This window comes from Cornus florida, unplaced genomic scaffold (genome assembly GCF_030987335.1).
Source record: "Cornus florida cultivar Cherokee Brave unplaced genomic scaffold, ASM3098733v1 CherokeeBrave_3.0.0_Hap2_Chr06, whole genome shotgun sequence".
Classification (NCBI taxonomy): Eukaryota; Viridiplantae; Streptophyta; class Magnoliopsida; order Cornales; family Cornaceae; genus Cornus; species Cornus florida.
The window spans coordinates 12,116,197-12,128,985 of record NW_026775576.1 but is presented as its reverse complement, the minus strand read 5'-3'; the positions used below and the strand labels follow the sequence as shown (position 1 = coordinate 12,128,985).

General features: G+C 35.5%; 1 protein-coding gene across 1 annotated transcript in view; it reads right to left on the bottom strand.

Annotated features, from left to right (window-relative positions):
• Positions 1 to 10,500: 10,500 nt before the first annotated feature.
• The window catches only part of LOC132311108 (uncharacterized), a 57,972-nt gene continuing 55,683 nt past the window's right edge, over positions 10,501 to 12,789 (bottom strand). The window contains exons 15-18 of the mRNA XM_059808840.1: positions 12,673 to 12,732; positions 12,505 to 12,573; positions 12,364 to 12,417; positions 10,501 to 11,159 (exon numbers count right to left, since the gene is read on the bottom strand). Coding sequence (XP_059664823.1) covers positions 11,085 to 11,159; positions 12,364 to 12,417; positions 12,505 to 12,573; positions 12,673 to 12,732 — 258 coding nt within the window. The 3' untranslated portion in view covers positions 10,501 to 11,084. The remainder of the gene's footprint in view (positions 11,160 to 12,363; positions 12,418 to 12,504; positions 12,574 to 12,672; positions 12,733 to 12,789) is intronic.

Here is a 12,789-nt window from a genome sequence, read left to right as displayed (position 1 = left end):
TTTGAATCTGGCTGATTATAATAATTGTTCTACCAAGATTTTTTTTTTTTTTTGGAAAAAAGAAAAAAAGAAAGTCAATATTTGCTCTCAATTGAAGTGCTGCCTACTTTTTTGTTCAATGATCTAAATATTGTCAGAAATAAGAATGTCTTTATGGTAATTAACAAATTTTGATACTAAATTAATCAATAATCATGTATATTCAACCATCAATCAATCATAATATAATGGATAAGAACATCAATAATTTATCAGTTATTTATATTTTACAATAAAAAATTATCAACCATTAGTATCTTAATGTAGGGCTATATTAGTTGGTGAAAATCACTATTTGACAGCTCATGTTAATACGAGAGATTAGTTGAAAGTCCATGTCTTTTTCGCCAACTTTCTGGTACAAGCAAACGTCGGTCTCTAATTACCTCAAGTACAAAAAAAACAAAAAATAATAATCATAATAATTAAAATAATAATTTTAAGCTCTTGAGTACGTGAAGCATTTACTAGCTAACCTTAGGTTATATATAAGTTCAGGACTGTGTTATCAAAGGTCTATGGTGTAATGATCCGGTCATTTTTATTCATTTCATTTTCTCGGATCTTCATGAATATTTTTTTTCCGTTGATCTTTTCCTTTCTGAGTTCTATTTCTTGTCACTTAGTGTCATCTAGAGTGCTCGGGGATGGTTTCCGAGACTCTTTTCCGTGGATTGACGACTTCCTTTGAGAACCGAGTCATTTTCACATTTTCACTTTTGTGACACTATTCACCTTTCGTCTTTTTCTCGGTTGTCACTTTGTTGGCATAACCTCACTTTTCGTGTTCGGATTTTATTCCGGTTTTGCATGCATCCACGATATTTAAATTCCATACTATGTGTATTTTCACTTTTGTAGAAAAGCATGCTAAGTGCTTACTTTTTTTGTAAAGGGTATAGACGCATAACATTTTTATAATTTTCCTAACTTTTGGGATTTTTGTGTAATTACTGTAAAATAATTATTTTTCATCTTAGGGACCATTTTGCAATTTAATTTGGAAGATATTTTCAAAAAAGACCTTTTTGCAATTTCCGAAAAAGTGTGACAAGTGTCACACTCTCATTGGTCCACTTGTTGACATTTGTGTGGAGACACTTTGATGCCTTGGATGAAAACATGTGGAGGGTGGAGATTTAACCACTTGTTGGCCTAGGATTGGTGCACTTGTTGGCTTGGATGGTTGACAAGTGTAGGTTTGAGATTAAGCCTAGGATGGAGCCTTGGATTTGTGACAAGTGTATGCTCACAATTAAGTCTTGCAATTTATTTTTGGGCCACTTTTGGATTATAGTTTTAAAGAGGGGTTTTTGTGCAATTGACTATAGATGTGTGTGTTGACCATGGTGTAGGAACATATAGTGAGTGGAGGATTTCTATTTCCTCCACTCACCCATTTTCACATTATGTAATTTTCTTCCTCATTAGAACCCTAGCCTCCATGGATGGAGCTTGAAGCCTTAGGCCTTGACATTGATTTTTGAGGGCCTTCCACTCACCTTAGACCATGAAGCTTGGAACACTTTTTGTTCCCTTCATCCTCCTCTACATAACCCTTGAAGGGTTTACCATTTTGTGTTGATTTGCCTTGGATTCTAGAGAGACTCTTCTCTAGTGAGGTAGGGTGTGTTATAATTTATTTTTTTAAGTGATCTTACTTGCTTTTGTGTGAAATACAAGTTGTATGTATGTTTAAATGTTAATTTAAAAAATTAATGATTGTTGTAACTTACATATAACTCTTTTTGACTTGGTATGTGGCATGGCCTTCACTTGATCCTTGTTATATAATTAATTGGAGCCATTTGAATGAGTTTTCAAATCTAGAAATTTAAATGAATTTAATTTGATTTAAATTATATTTAATTGTACCTTACTTGTTTTCTATTTTTGACTTGATACATGGCATGGCCATGACTTAGTCCTTGTTATATATTTAATTGGGATCATTTGAACAACTTTTGAAAAATTAGAGATTTAATTAATTTAAATTAATTAAAATGAACATGATGATGTCTTGCTCATTTTGCTCTTTTAATTTGATATATGCAATGAGCATACTATATTGTTTAACATATATTAATTTGAGATTATTTGGAATAGATTTGAAATCTAGAGACTTTCCATAATTAGGTTGAAAATCTCTTAAAATGTGGCATTTCAATTACCTTGTGAGCATGCTGCTAACTTGATGTAGAATTAGTACTTATGGCTCCTTAACATAGTAATTGGACTTAGCATGATATGGAATATCATTGACTTGAATGGCTTGTTTACATATATCTTGTGTAGGTATATAACTTGTTAGAATATTACAATTGTTTATCTTGGAAGTTAGTTACTAAATTGAAACTTATTTAGTATTTGTGGCTTAGGATGATAATGTGGCTCAATTGTTGTAAAAATATGCTTGCTTATTGTATAAATTGCATATTGAGGACATGACTTGTCATATGCTACTTAGACTTGAATTCTAGGACATCAATTGTGTGGATTCAACCTTACTTGTGCATGGAATGTGGTAACTTGCATTTGATTTTGTATAAGTATTGAACTTGTTGATTTTGGAAAGCTTGTGAGAACATAAATTATGTGATGGCTAGGGTTTGCCTCTAGTACGGAGACAATAGTCTTCTAAGTCATAAGTGCGCACTAGGTAGTACCTTGTGGGTCGTAATTACCCGAAAATACTTGCTTGGTCTAGCGACCGCATGTCCTAGTATTTCCACTATTTGATTTCACATTTAATTTCAAGTTGTTAATCATGGATTACTTGTAGCTTGAGAATTAATGCTTACTTGGATATTTGAATCCTATTCAGTATACTTGAACTTGTATACTTGCTCCACGAGTTTAAATTGCATTTAGTATACTTGTGCTATGTATACTTGTCATATGTGCAATCCTATTAGCTTAGTATACTTGTGTCAGTATATTTGAGTTATGAGATTTTCATATAAAATGCATACTTATGTAAATATGTTTAGACATTGCATTACTTGTCTTAATATGGTTTAGTATACTTGGAAATGTATGCTTGTACATTGTATAACATGTTTTAACATTGCTTAGTATACTTGAGCATGTATACTTGTATGTCGTAGTCTATTTCAATTGCATGAGTAGCTTTGGATGCTCCCTGAGTCTAACCTTTGACATAGACATTAGGTGGCATGACCCTTTTGAATTGTTTCAAGTCAATGTAAAAATCTCTAAAGAAATCGAGTCATGCGTTCTCATTCTCTACGAGTAAACTTGTTTACTCACCCCGAAGTTACTGGGGGGTTGTTTCAGATATGAAGACTTAGTGCATGATGTTCATCATTGCTTGGATGATAGTTGACTTGAAGGCTTTAGTTCTTATAAAGGTTGGCTTGAAATGCCATTTGTAGCCTTAATTGTCAAAATGTGTATTTTTGAGTCGATATATGTAATGTGTACGTAAGTACACCCTTTGCAATGTATTTGACATGTATGAGATGAGGCCGGAGGCCAATAACATGTATTTTGTATCCTATGAAATTTTTGACTTCATGAGATTTCGTGAAAATATTGAAAAATGTCAAGTTTTTGTTTCATCATGTTTGCATTGGGTGTGGGAATTCCATTTTGATTCTTCCGTAGGATCTTATTAGTCATGTATGAAGTGTGGCCAAGGGCCAAACAGTCATTTGAAGTCATTTGTTGATTTTAGTTTTCAAAGTTTCCATTTTAGGTTCATTTTCGCCTTTTTGACCGTTGGGGGGTCGGATTTTGACTCGGCCATTTTCGCGAGCCATGGACCATTCCCGCACTCTCAAAATCACTTATTACATGTGCATGCATATTCGTTTCAGCTTAGAAGTGCATTTGGGGTCAAGTGTATGCTTGGTGCAAAGTTGCATTTTCGCCGTTTTGAGCCTAAACTGATCTAAGGGAATTTTGGGGATTTCCTTTGAGAAACAAATTCCATTCTCAACTTCGTCACATAGAAAATGTGATTTTAGGTGGAGTTTCCTTTTCGTGTTTTTCCGAAAAATGTCATCTTGACCTCATAAACCGCGCTCCAAGTTCAATTTGCTGCTAAAAACACTGTTCCTGCATTTTTTGAGGTTCCAACCCATGCCATTACCCCATTTGGCCGGCCCCCGCAGCCATTTGGCGGGCGCCCGCGGCTCACTGCCGCATTTGGCGGGCTCCCGCAGGTTTTTGGCGGGCCCCCGCGGGCACTATTCCTGCTCCAGACATCTTTCTTCAAAGGGCCATATCTCACTCGTTTTAACTCTGAATTGGTCCGTTCTTAAGTCTAAATTGACCGCATCAAAATAAGCTTTCCAATGGTACCAATTAGAGCTTCATATTCCTCTTGTAACTCAAGATATTCAATTTTTAGTAAGGTAGTGTCAGAATTTGGTTCGAACTGGGATAAGGTTTCCCTTCCTTCGACTTCAGGACTTGATATCTTTTCCGTCCGGACTCCGAATCAGGTGATTCTTGAGTCTAACTTCATTAATTTTTTGTTTTCTTTCCAATGGTACCAGTTTTAGTTTCATAATTTTTTCATAGCTCAAGATATTCGTGTTTTAGTAAGAGGGTGTCGGATTTGGTTTGAATCGGGATAGGGTTCATCTGGGATTTGTCTTCCTTTGGCCTTGGGACTTCATGTGAAGTTACCAAATGGTGTTTTAAGATGTTTTAGATCTAATTTGACTTGTTGAAAGTTAAATTCCTTCCTCTTAGGGTAAAATGACCATTTTACCCATGGCTCTTCTCTTGTAGGGTTTTGATGCCCTTCTCATCATTTTGTTTCTGCTGAGTCTCGAAACTCTTTGAGAGTCCATTCTTGTGCCCTAGGGATGATGTACATCTCTAAGGACTCATCTTTGTCTTACTTTCGCGCTTTATTCATTTGAATTCCGTGGCTTCATAGGGAGTCATCGTGGTGCCTAGGGATGGCGTACATCTCTTGAGGTCATTTTGCTTCTTTTGCTTCCGCATCTTAGATCCGATTCGGGTCATCATAGGACACACTGGGTTGAAAAATCCGGGGTCGTTACATATGGGGGGAAAATAATAATAATAATGTGGCCTTTTAATAAAATCTACGGTAAAAAGTAAAAATCTTCCTAAATTACTGGCCTTTTACAACTGTAGGTGTCGATTACTAATGGTTGACATAGCACGATGAAAAGTCGACATAAGGACTTAAGCAAGTCTATGTGGCACATAGAAAAGCTAAAGAACTTCAATAATGAAAACCTAGCATAAAATCCTTGGTCACTAAGCCTCGAAGGCCAGCCCTCGAGCAATTCCAAACCCTGGTATCGCATCCCAGGTTGCCAAGCCTCGAAGTCCGACCTTTGAGTAGTCCCAAACTCTAGCACCAAGTCCTAGGTCACTAAGCCTCAAAGGGCAATCCTTGAGCAATTCCAAACCCTAGCATCGAGCATCAGGTCACTAAGCCTCAAAGGCCAGCCCTCAAGTAACTCCAAACCCTGGCATCGTGCCTCAGGTCACTAAGCCTCGAAGGCCAGCCCTCAAGCGATTTCAAACCTTGGCATTGTGTCTCAGGTCACCAAGCCTTGAAGGCCAGCCTTCAAGCAACTCCAAGCCCTGGCATCACGTTTCAGGTCCCTAAGCCTCAAGGATCAGCCCTCGAGTAGTCCTAAACCCTGGCAGTGCATCCCAGGTTGCCTAGCACGGCGAGTAGCTCCAAACTCTTACATTATGTTACTAGGTCACAAAACACGCCGCGAAATGAAGGTAGGGCCTTCTTAGCCTTTGGTGATTTCCCCATTGGGATGTATTGAAGGAGCCTGGATTGGTGGATGGGAAGCAAAGAAATGCCTCCGCTCATAGCAAGGCCAGGTCAACAAGATGATGGAAACATACTATGAAACCTTAAATCACATTTAATATGTGCTCTGACATTGTCCATTACGTATTTAACCAACCGACAGTCATATAAGGACAAAGTGCATTTAATGCCTTGAATAAGGGAGACGCAACCTAGCGCATGGCTTAATAAGAGGACTTGACTGCTTAGGTTCCTAGAGCTATCATGACTACTTAGGCAGTGATAGACAGGAGCGAGCTATGCAACAAACCTCTGGATAATTGCCATGACGGTTGATAGTCTATAAATAGCATTCTCCTATAATACATCAAGGCAACAGAAAAAGAAGTTATCACAAGAACAATATATTCTCCCTACCTCCATCTGAATCTTGGAAGGTCGGTCTCCTTCCTCTCCTTCATTAGGAACCTTCTCTGCATCCCTCATATTTGTACTTTAGATATCACATGTACTTATCTTATTATATAATGTTACGAAAAAGAACCCCTACATTTTGGTAACTCCACTGGGATATCAGTATAAGACGATGGAATCACAAAATGTGCAGCCCCACCATTTCGAGCCTTCCGTGGAAGGAGGCAGCAACATGCCAGTCTAGTTACAAGCCCCGTCGTACACCTCCACCATGGGTGTAGCACGCATGTAATGACCCAGTCATTTTCATTCCTTTTCTTTTTCTCCATTTTTACGGATTAATTTTTTTTCGTTGAAATTTCCTTTCACGTAACCTCACTCTTCGTGGTCGGAGTTGATTTTTGACTTTACGTGCTTTCATTCTTGTTGATTTCCTTGAAATGCGTAACTTTACTTTTAGAGAAAATTCGCCGGTTATTTCTTTTTCCCGTAGGGGCATAGATGAAAAGATTCTTTAGAAATATTTTCGTTTCTTGGGGTGTTTTTCATAAATATCTTTTCAAGATATTTTGATTTGGGGGGTTTCTAAGAAAATATCTTTTGGAAGATATGTTCATTTGAGTCACTTGCGCAGTTATCCTTTTGTATAAAGGCCTTTGTGTAACCAATGAAAGTTAATTGCAAAGTGTCTCCTTGGGGCTTGAATCCTCGTACGAGATTCATTTTCACATCTCGTCGAGTCATGTACTCTTAGAATTGTCTTGCGGTCGATCTCCCCAGTTTTTAGGTTTTTGACCTCGGTTGCCGCCGAACTTGCTCGAGGCATATCTCTCTGCTCAGGATTCGGTTTTCGATTCCGTTTCTTCCATTGTTCATTTTTTCTCATTTTGATTCTTTTTTGTTTACGGTGTTTTACCATTGGATCCTCGTATATACATTTTATTTACGGGGAGCTTGAAACCCCGTAAATAAGAGGCCATATATTAATGAAAATCCTTGTAAATAACTTTTCTACGGCATTCATGTTACCTCATGAGAATGGTTTATATTATTTACGGGTAGCTAAAATTCGTCGTAGAAAACTTTTCTACGGCATGCTTCAATGCCTCATGAGATTATTTACGGATAGTTAAAATTCGCCGTAGAAACCTTTTCTACGACATGCGTTGGTGCCTCGTGAGATTATTTACCGGTAGTTACAATTCCCCGTAGAAAACTTTTCTACGGCATGCGTCGGTGCTTCGTGAGATTATTTACGGGCAGTTAAAATTTGCCGCAGAAAACTTTTCTTCGGCATACGTTGGTGCCTCGTAAGTTAATTATTAATGGGAAAATATCCATGTTGTAAATAAATTTAATATATAAACAAAATTGTTTTCTACAGCAAATTTATTATTTTTCTACGAGATAGATTTTTTCTCGTAAAAAAAATTAAGTATTTACGGAACTCTTATACACGAGGGCCTACAATGCGCCGTAAATAAGTTTCAACGGCACTTTTGGCCCCTTATAGAAGCCCTTTTTTCTTGTAGTATATATATCTATATATATGTATATATAGACATAAGGGATAAGGGCACAAGATAGAGACACTGTCAATATATGTATATAGACGATATATATATATACACGCAGACAATATATAGATGATATATATATATATATAGACAAAGACGATATAGATCATCTGATGCAGATAGATATATATATATATATAGAGAGAGAGAGAGAGAGGGAGAGAAAGGTGCTAGGATTTTTGGAAAAGAGTTAATTACAACGACACCCCCTGAGGTTTGTCATATTGACAGTCATATACAACTTAACCATTTTTTTGGACAAAGACACCCCCTTAAGTTTGATACAATTAAGAAAGACACCTGTCAGAATTATTGATCCAAACAAGCCCTTAAAAGGTGAGAAAATACTTAGATTGCCCTTTAATAAAATACTAATTTTTGATTTAAAATATCCAAATCTTTAAATGACATAATTACCCTTATTATTCCCAATTTTATCTCTCTATTCTCTCTCACTGAAAACCTAGATTTTTTTCCCCCAGAAACCACCACCACCACCACTTCCACCATTGCCACCTCTACGCACTCAACACTGCCACCTCCACCAAAATGTTTTAAGACCTCGAAAACATGATGGAATGTTCAATACCCACATACATCTATCTATCTCTATATATCTTCCAACTCCTGAATCAACTAAAGTTCAATTGTGTTCATGTGTATATACATATATATATATATATATATATATATATATTTATATGTATATACTGAAGATCAATTAAAGTTCAATTATGTTCATGTGTATATATATATATATGTGTGTGTGTGTGTGTGTGTGTGTGTGTGTGTGTGTGTGTGTGTGTATATACTGAGGATTGAGAAGAGAAGTAGAGACCCGCATATTTTTGAACCCATCTAAGGGGGAAAAAAAACGAAACAGAGAAATTGGAAATGGGTTTAGTGAGAATTATTGCATACTATTATTATTATTTTTTGATAAGCAATAATCAATGTTTTCTTTTTCCACCATCAAGTTTCTCTGTGCCCATCCAAGATGCATGCTTCTTCAATTTTGTGGGCAAATATATATTCGTTCTTATATATATATACATTTCTTAAAAGAACGAACCGGGGTGATAGTGGTAGAGAGAGTGGAGGCGGCGCCGGGCCTTTGTCGAAGCTTCCACTGGTCGTCGCCACCGTCGGGAATCGCGGTTGTATCACAAGCTTTGGTTTGGTGGTAGTGATCCGACGTCTTCCGGTCGGATCAATGTGGTTGTGCCTAAGTCTTCGATTCGCCCATTAACGGATTCATTCGCTGGGGTTCGCCCGCCTAATCAAAGTCGAAGTACTCAAATTTGTAAAGAACATCTCTTTTTGGGTCGTCAAATCACTTAGTCGACTTCTCACCGATTCGCGTTTAGGTGTGATTCCAAAAGGTCGCGGTAAGGCGAAGAAAAGTGTTGATTCTCGACAACAAGAACCAGCGGTTGTGGTTGAGAAATGGTGGTGGTATAAGGAGGAAGATGATGGCAGCGGCTGTGGTTGGGGAGATGGCGACAGCGGATGTGGTTAGGGGCGAATGAACTTGGTTTTATATATATATATATATATATATATATATATATATATATATATAAGATGGTGCTTATGTAATAGTGTATATATAAGGGCAAATTTGACTTTTCATGAGTTCAATATTTTACTATAAAAATGAATTAAACATTGAAGGGTAATATCGTCTTTTCTAACATTTTATGGACTTGTTTGGATCAAAATTCTCACAGGGGGTGTCTTTGTCCAAAAAATGGCTAAGTTATATATGGCTGTCAATATGGCAAACCTCAGAGGGTGTCGTTGTAATTAACACTTTGGAAAATTAGATTAGGTTTTGTTTGGGTATGTCTCAATAATCGTATTTGGTCTAAAAAGGGGTATTATGGTCCTCTCATGTTTATAAGGGTATTATCATCCCTTAATTTAAAGATGTGTGTCACGTGCAACACTTGATCATTTTATCGGCGAGATCCAACCGCAGCATCACCGGATGGAGTCATCTGCAACACAAATTTATAGTTTAGGGGATTTTTTTGCAACTTCTGTAGTTTAGCAAGGTCTGTTGCTGATTCACTAATAGTTCAAGGTTTTTTTTTTTTTTTAACCCTATAATATATAAAAGGTGATTAGTAAAATTTAATTTCAATTACTATTCTCAAATAAAGAATTTATCAAAGAGTTTGTGTGTTACTTTTAATTTGTTCAAAATAAAATCAAATAATTTGTCTTTAATGATTTTTTTTTTTTTGAAAAATAAAATCAAATAATGTAATATAATATATCATAAAATAATTTTTAAATAAAAAAATAATCCGCGACTCATTGTATTTTAGTAATAGTATAATCACAGTGTTTTACGAGCTATGAAGCCGTGTTCTATATTTTTAGGTCGGTTTTGGATGATTAGCATGCGAATCGTGTATAGAGAGAGACCTTAAGTCCAAAAATTCAACAAGCATTTGGATCCCAGAGACGCGTTTCTTCCAATATATATAGATGAATCACTAACATAGGCATTCCAATATATATAGATGAATCACTAACATAGGCAATCGAAATATAAGCCTTAGTTATGTTCTCGAGTCTTTGGCCTTCCTTTTTTTCAAAAAATAAATAATAATAATAATAAAATAGTCCCTGATGCATTAAATTCCGTTGAGAAGAAAAATTAGTTACATCCTTCATCCCAAGTGAATTCAACACACATAAATACTGCTTTTCATTTCTATTCTATCACAAGTCATGTCACCTCTTACATTTAAAGTTTAAAAATAATTTATAATTACTTCATCACAGGTATTGAGGGAGTTTAAAAATAATTTATAATTACTTCATCACAGGTATTGAGGGAGTTTAAAAATAATTTATAATTACTTCATCACAGGTATTGAGGGAGTTTCAGTCATTAGTCTCCCTGTTCCTTTCCTTCCATGTAAAACTAATTTTTCTAGTCTTACGAGTGCATCTCCATGTTTTCGCTGTATGTCTTCATACCACCTAAGCCTGCTTGCTGCTTCTTTTTCTTTTTTCTTTTTTAATTTATTTTCAGCAATAAACTCGATACTAATCCCGCTAAACGCATCGAGCGGATTTTTAATATATGCATGATTAATTTGCAAATTCAGCACTATTACATGATGCAGAAATTTGTGAAATATATATCCAGCTATCCCTTTTGGTCTTTTTGAAGATTAAAAAAAAAAAAAAAAAGGCCTTCAATGCAAGGATTCTTATAGAGAAACCCATTAATTCTGCAACTCGAGGAGCATTTCAATTTAAGTTGTGCACCGCTGAGTTGTTGCCTCCGTTGTTCTCTTTCTCATTGTCCAAAATGCAGCGTAATATCGATTCTGCAATAAGAAGAAAAACCAAGCTTGAACAAAGTGTAAGAATCTTTAAGAGATTATACAACACCAATAAAAAGAGTACAGATAATTGAGTTCAACTTTCTAGCACGACGATTATGTCCAACCTCCAAAATATAATTCCTGATATATGGAGACCTTTACAGATTTTTTTATTTTTTTCTTCCAACAATTAAGACATTTAAAGGTAAAAGTACCGTGTTCATTAAAATTTGAAAAGTATATATTTTTCATATCAGGAAGCAGATGTTAATTTTTTGTTTAACTTTTCTACTATAGCAATTAATTTGAGTTTTGTTCATAACTATAGACAAATATAAAGTGCCTTTCACCAGAATTTATTTACTTTTTCTATTTTTATAATTTCGCCGAAATGACAAGTTAAATTTTGAAGTAACAAAAAGGACATGTGAAATAAAAAGGAAAACTCAAAAAATTGATTCACCTAAATTCAGTTCATTAATATCATAACAAATTAAGTTTAAATTCAGAAAAGGAAAAAAAAAAAAAAGAAAAAAAAAAGAGTTTAACTATTAAATCAATTTATCATTTTATTCACAAACTGAATATCAGATTTGCAAAAAATTTAAAAAATGAATTTCCATTCTATAGTTTACACTTACGCGTACCCTTTTTTCCCTCAGAAATAGAGCTATATGATCTTAATACACGACAGAACACAGCCTGTCCCCAGAGGCAAAAAATAGGACATATCTCTTCTTGTAAACAATTGTAAAAGCTGACTTCTCATGCTGGCCACAAAAGTTGGAACAGGCTTTGGTGAAAATTAGATGGGAAAAAAATAATAAGAAAAAAAAAAAAAAAAGCATTAAATGCAAATACATCAGCCCCAACCATCTTTAATAGCTCCTATTTATTTCCTGGTGCAAGAGCACATTTCAATTATTTCCCAATTCGACAGGTGTACCATATTACAGTAAACTTGTCTTCTTTTCCTTGAATTTGGTATTAAAAAAAAAAAAAAAATGACTCTCTAGATACGTACTCCCTATGAAATTACATACTATGTGAATATAATTGAAAAGGTGACGTTCCCGCAATGCTCAGTCCAAATTGAATACAATAATCAGTTTATATCAGAAGCATTTTAATGCAATATTAAATATACAACTAAAAAGACAATAGACCCAGTGAGATAGACAAAAAATGCATAAGGTGAGAAGCTTACTTGCATCATAGATCGAGGATTTGTAGTATAGGTTGTCTCAATGGTCTTCTCTTTCTATTGTCCAAAAATTGAAGAGTTGAACAATATCAATATTGTCATCCACCAACTCAAAGACAACAAAGGACAACAGATTGAGATTACCTCTAACTGAAATCCATAATAGAAAGCAACCCTCCTTATATCTTCCAAACTTAATTCAACGGACATCTCCTAGAAAGAAGCAACAGATACAAAAAAAGAAATCATGACCGAATTTATCAAGCCCATTGAGTAGGAGTGTGTGCATCTACTTTGAGGCAAGAATCTTACATCTTCTTGACCATACATATCTGCAAAGTGATACAGAAGGGGCCCCAAGTTTATCCAAACCTATCAGCCAAGTAGATGACCTTTGAATTCTCCAAAGGATGAAAAAGAATTAACAAG